This window comes from Nansenia antarctica (genome assembly GCF_963989245.1).
Source record: "Nansenia antarctica genome assembly, chromosome: 8".
Lineage (NCBI taxonomy): Eukaryota > Metazoa > Chordata > Actinopteri > Argentiniformes > Microstomatidae > Nansenia > Nansenia antarctica.
This window is the reverse complement of record NC_137678.1, coordinates 18,513,098-18,519,754: the sequence shown is the minus strand read 5'-3', so window position 1 is coordinate 18,519,754 and position 6,657 is coordinate 18,513,098. Positions and strand designations below refer to the sequence as shown.

Here is a 6,657-nt window from a genome sequence, read left to right as displayed (position 1 = left end):
AACACAGGTGGAAGTATCGTCTCTCCTTTCGCTCATGTGTGCGTGCGTTGCTTAACTGAGAATGAGACACGTTCAACGTGACGTTGTTTCTCTAGCAAACTACCCACCACAAAAACATAAAAATAAGTACTTTCTCTTTTGTTTTCTTAAAATGTTTATTCACCATAATGTAGTATGGAGTTCAAAGTACTAGAATACCACATAATATCAAAATCGCGATTTCCATCTATATTTGCTCTTTGCCACAAACGAACGCCAGCGACATCCGACGGGTTTTCCCAGGCCACCACACTAATGTTGATAAAGTCTGTCAGTCTCCATGTGAATATCTGTGGGAACACACATCTAGGTGTCGTTTTGGTATGGCACTGGCAGGGCCGGACTTATGCATGGGCTACCCTGGGCTTGAGCCCAGGGGCCCCAAAAAAAATCCCCCCCCAAAAAAAATCCCCCCCAAAAAATCTTTGATTTTGAATTCATAAATTACGTTCAAATTGGAAAAAAAAAAAATTGTCGCAGGGCACGGAAATACAGCTCCCCCCCCTCCCCCGCGGGCATGGAAATACAGCCCCTATCACTATTCCTACTGGACGCTCTGATGAATGACGTGTTTTAATTTGTTTAATTATACTGTATATTTAGGCCAATGGAGAGGTTTACATCGACGCGTCACGCGCAGGGCAGGGGCATCATCTTTGGTGGAGCGATTGTCAATGTCATGATCATGGCGGACAGGAGGAATTACGAGAGTGGAGCGCAAAAAAGAAAAATGAAAAATGAAAAAGTGGAACGCGAAAGGGAGACACTGAGAAAAACTCCAAAACGTACTGGGTTTTTCAAACCAGTCGTAGATGCTTCATGAGTTCAGACACTCGCGCCCAGACACATACTGTAGCTGTCCAATACACACCTCACTTACATTTCGTCTCAGGCACCCACACACTCCCCCCACGTAGGCCCTGTTAGTATAGGTTTGTTATTTTGTCTGTCTTTATTAAATAAAAATGTTATTATTGTCACCCTTGTCTCTGTGTCCGTCTGTTCTGGGGTTCTGCCACATTTGACCGCTTGGTTCCGGCCTGACACTTGCTTTTTCTTCATGTGCTTTATGCCAATAACATACTCCATTGAGATACGTGTGTTTCTGGTCATAGGTTCTGGTTGGTGTAGTTGTAGCTTATCATTTTTAGTGTAGGTAGGGGCCCGAACAATGACTCAAGCCCAGGGGCCCCCACCCCCCTAAGTCCAGCCCTGGGCACTGGCCATACCTTGGCTTCAAAAAAGATATAAAATCCCCTGAAAATCAAATCTGAAACACATTTTGTCATTTTGGGGATTTTATCCACTCCACAGAGGTAACAGAGGTTTCTGCTCTGGCTAGTAGCCTAGCAACAGTTCCTTAATAAACAAGCCACGCAGTAACATTATTGTTAAAACCTTGTCCATTATTCTCGTTCTTTCAGGTGGGTTAAACAAACTGTATGAACGGCATAATGCTGTTGGTTCAAATGTAACATATTAATGAACAAGTCCATGTCGTGTTGGGTCAATACAAACATGTCCTAATATCTTATTTTAGTGAAGAACCCGACCTAACATCACCCGCGATTGTGAAGCTAACTCTAACAAGCTAGTTAGCGAACGTTAAAGGGAACAACAGCTAGTTTATGTATGTCAACCATGTCTATTCTCAATCATTTCTGTAATAATTGTACCAAATTTGGGCCTAACACTAACTTGTGTGTGAGTAAGTTATATGTGTGTGCAAGCATGTTTTTGATAGTCAATCATCTCACTTTTAATAGGTGAGCTGTAACACAAATATGCCAGGGGAAAAAGTTAAATGGATATAACAAGGACCTTTTTTGGCCAAAGGGCAGCAGAGACAAGTACAGGGACACAGGTGAGGTCTTACAAGACAGTGCAGTTACTTAAGAGTTAAGAATAGCTCAATCTGTAATGTTTTGTTTTGTTTCTAAAGAGATTGAACCAGGTACACCTAGGAAAGATGTAGATTGCTACCTACATCCAGTAGTTGTCTCCTGTATTCATTACCTTAATGTCATAAGTGCATTGTATAGAAACAACTCAAAATCGACTATTGCACAAGTGATTAAAAAAAACAACAACCTTTGTTGAAATGACGCCACTGCAGACGTGACTTCTCCCTCACACACACACACACAATAATAAAAGAAATCCAAAATGAAAAATAAAGTGACTTTATTAAAGTATTGGCTTCATACAAACAGAGTTTTAAGGCGAAGCTTGTGAGTTATGAAGGCGTGTGGTCCAGTGTCTCTGAGATAGACAGACAGGAGCCACATCAACACTACCTACACACACCCAGGTGCAAGTGGAGTTACAAGTGGTGAACTCACTCAAGTTTAAACAACTCCACCCAACAAATCAAAAAACTTCCCTCTGAGGCAACATGCCAACAACATTCACCATTACAAAACTGTAAAATTTTATAAAAAGTCATGTCACACAATTAGGAGAACAGTAGGTCAGTCATGTACAGAGGAAAAAGGATAAACAACAGTGTGGTTATCATAAACACTAAAACAATTGTCTCTATTATATCGACCATACCCTGAAGCTTTTCTAATGCTAGACAAAATCCTTCAAAGTATGTGTCATCAGGGAGACATTCTGAATTTTAAAGCAGTTTCAAGTAAGCCATACATTCAACTTCTGGATACAAGACTAAAAGGATTCACACAAAAATACCCGCATATTAGGAAAATAACAAAACAGTTAATACAACTACAGTAGTTATATCAAGTTGTGCCCGATAAAGAGCAAGTGGCTAGTACCAACAGTGCCACAATGAACATTCAATCTGTACATTGCAGTGAACAAACAATAAGCAAAAAACAGCCTTCTATTTTCAAACTAATTCACTGCAATTTTTCCCTCCTCCATGAAATGTGGGAATTGGGATTTCGGCCCGCTTGCTGAGCCGTTCTTCTCCATTTCGGACATGGTGGCAGGCAGGCCAGAGTGGGACCTGTCCATCTTCATAACCCCAAGGAGAGACGCTGGCCACGCCTTGCTGAGCTGTTCCGCATATGAGTTCCAACATGAAACTAGAAAAAAAAACACCACATATTCAAACTTTCATCAGGAATAGAAATGGCTTGTTTACGAAATCATGCACTAAAAGTGAATGTTGACTTACAAGCAATAGCAAAAACACATACTGTACATCACATGGAAGGACCATAGTCCATTATTAAATTCTACTGCTAATTAAAAAGTATTTTTAATGCTTATTTTTTTACATCAGCCACATAACGGGAAACAATGCATCCAGGCTAGACAATAATAGTTTCCCTCTATGATATTCTGCTTTACCTTGAGGTTTCCCTTGGTGGTGAAGTCCCTGCCACAGATGGTGCAGACAAAGGGCTTCTCCCCTGTGTGAGTGCGCTCATGGTTTTGCAGGGCACTAGGAGAGGAGAAGTTCTTGCCACAAGTATTACACAGGTGCTGCTTGGTGGATCTGCGCTGTGCACTGGAGCTAGGGGGCTGCCCTCCCATCCCCTGGGCCATCTGGGAGCTATAAAGGCCATGGGCACCCAGGGGGCTCTCTGGAGGAATCTGCATTTCCAGCTTGACCAGACTCGGGGGGACCCTCATGAAAGGCATATGGCTGGGAGCTGTTGAGGGGGGAATTTATTTTATTATTATTTTTTTGTACAATATTCCTAATGAATAATCAAACTCAATTCACCTAGCCATGAGGCGATTTCAATAATGTTTTATGTAATGCGTTTGTAATTTAGATTAATTAAAAAAGGTTACACACTCACAATATTCGCCATTGGTGAAAGGCAGGCCAGGTTCTTCTTTGATTAATCTTGGGGTGAAACTGGGTGCAGTCAAGTCCAGAGCTCCGCTAGACTCATTGGCATCCTGGCTGCCACAGTCAGAATCTGGTCTTTGCCCATTCCGGGCAAAATCCTCATGCATGGCAGACAGAGGAGACTTGGACTGATTGCTGCCTATGTGACTGTTCACTGGGGAGGAGGAGTGAAAGGACAGAGTGTCGGAGATTGCTGGACTGCGGTCATTCTGGTAATCCTGCTCCCCAGGTGCAGAGGGGGACTTCTTGGGTGCTCCGTCACTTTCTGAAGCCGTGCTGGTCTGGCGCTGCAGGTTGAGGGCTGATGCGAGGTTCTTCATGTGGTTTTCTAGAGCAGCAATACCAGAGAACATGGTGGGGGGAGCTTGGTTCTGCTGCTGCTCTTCAGAGGCAGATAGTGGGAGAGAATCTGATGTGTCACTTGGCTTCTCCTGGGCATCTAGTTCAGTGTCTTGATCTTCCATGCTCTCATCAAAATCGTTGGCCTCCATGGACTTCTCGTCAGGCAGAGAAGAGTCCATCTCCTCAGAGGCTTCATACTGGCTCTCTGGAAGAGGGGTGTTGGGGATCTGACCACCCATGTGCATGCGGATGTGCTGCTGGAGCACTACTGCATTTGTAAACTTTTTCTGGCAGATGGGGCATGAGTGCTGCATCTTGAGGGGGGTGTTGGCCCGATGGACGCCATAATGGGTCTTGAGGTTACCCTTGGTGAAGAACGCCCGTAGGAGAACCATAACCTTGTGGGTGCGGTAATGCATCCTGAGGGAGCTTTGGCAGCTGAGCACTCTGTGGCAGATGTAGCACTCGTTGGGGTCATTGATCCTCTTCTCCAGCCCATCCACCATCTGCTGTAGCTTAGCAATTTCTGAGTTACCATTCATGTGATGGTCTTTGGGCTCCTGGTTCTGTTCCGACCCCATCTCGTGGTTAAACATGTTTGAGGAGATGGATGCACCACTGTTTCCTGATGATGAGGGCCCATGGGAGAACGAGTCCCCCCCAAAGCCATCGTATGAAGGTTTGAAGCCCTGCTGCGGTGATGGTTGGAAACCTGGGATGGGGAGGGTAGGCATTGGCTTCATGTCTACCATGTTGGATTCTTCTATGGGCATGGACATGCCATAGGGGATGCCGCTGCTGGTGGGAATGTTGTCGAGGTGCTCTGGCACAGGGTGTGGGTTCATCCTGAACTTCTTCAACGGGTTCTTCCGGTGCCTCTGGAAATGCACTTTGAGATGTGCCTTGGTCGTAAAGCGATTTCCACAGATGTTACATTTAAAGGGCCTCTCGCCAGTGTGGGAGCGTAAGTGGATCTGGAGGGCGCTGTCACAGACACAGGTTTTCCCACAGTACTTACACTTGTGCTTGTACATGTTGTCACCAGACATGTTTTTTGAGTCTGGCATCATGTTGGGGATCTTACTCTTCACTTTTTTCAAAGGATCCACCCCTGATGGAAGACCAGTGAAGGGGCTTTGGAATGCCATGGTCCCTGGGGACTGAGGCAGTAATGCCGGGAGGCGGCTAGCCAGCTCTGGGAGTCCCTTTAACATGTCTCCTTCAGAGGGCATGGACCCCAGACTTCCAGTCATAGAGTTGGGGATGCCATTGGGGTGAGGTAGTTTACCCTGTTTCATGGTCTCCACAGAGAGGCTCTGACTGCCCGTCCTTTTCCTAATGAGGGCTGCTGCGGCACAGAGCTGCTGAGAGAAGTGAGCACTTAGGGGGTCCACAGCAGCCGATATGGCAGAGTGGAGATTCTGATGTTCAAGAAACTCTGTCTCATTGAAGAATTCTGCACAACATTTGTTGCAAACCCTGGTCTCATCCATCCTGAACCTTTTCATCTCATTCCCATCCTCTTCAGTTTGACCATCTTGTAGAATCCCTGATGAAAAAAACAAACAGGGAAATATGAGGTTAACGTCACAACTCAATTTCTAAACAAACGAAGTCACTACCTAATCATTTAAAATCAAACTTCTCAACCTAGACATTACAAACAAACTCTCCAATAAAGAATTATTCAATTAAAAAACATAAATGGATAAGACCTCAAAAAGTATCACTGTACATAACAAAATATTGTGGGTATTTCTAATATAGCAGTTTTCAATCAAGTCTATAGCCTCTCCTGTGGAAAATGTGGCATATATATTTACACACACACGTAAAATATACTCAACAACAAATAAAGGTGACTGAAAAAGGGTTTGTTGCTTTAGTTCAAAGGTTCTATATGGTTTTGGCTAGTGCAACCAGAGCCAGCAGATGGCATCATCATCATCATCATCATCATCTCTAATTTGAGACAAACACTACAGGGGCAACGCTTAATCCAGTAAAATACACAGGGTTCGAGTTATGTGGGAGCCAATGGGAGCTGAGCTCCCATAAGGAAAGTCTGAGCTCCCATGAAAGCAGTAAAATCATACATATTTGGGGGTCGCTAATAATACATTACCCAGGGCTTAAAGTCGGAAAAAATCCTGTGCCTGAAACTTTTTCTTGGGGAGGGGGGTCACAGTTTGAGATATTGGGAGAGCGGGTACAGAAGACAGCTTCTTGTCTCAATGTTTAAATGCATTAATACTATTTTATAGTCAATACAAAATATATGTCTCAATGTTAAAATGCATTAATACTTTAAATGAATGTGCAACAATACTATGTGCAATATGACAACCCTTGTGTACATAAGGTTCAGATATAGGAAAAGTTTGGATATTTATAGCATAGCATAGAGTACAGCACAGTGTTTTATTGTATAGTATAGTAGTATA

At 43.7% G+C, this 6,657-nt stretch overlaps 1 protein-coding gene across 1 annotated transcript; it reads right to left on the bottom strand.

Moving 5' to 3' along the window:
- Positions 1-3,023: 3,023 nt before the first annotated feature.
- LOC308163975 (sal-like protein 4) lies at positions 3,024-5,706 on the bottom strand (the record flags this gene model as incomplete). The annotated part of the gene is made up of 3 exons (XM_080538144.1): positions 3,024-3,092; positions 3,361-3,665; positions 3,819-5,706. 3 exons carry the CDS (start codon positions 5,704-5,706, stop codon positions 3,024-3,026), a joined length of 2,262 nt encoding a protein of 753 aa, XP_080394270.1.
- Between the last annotated feature and the right edge of the window lie 951 nt (positions 5,707-6,657).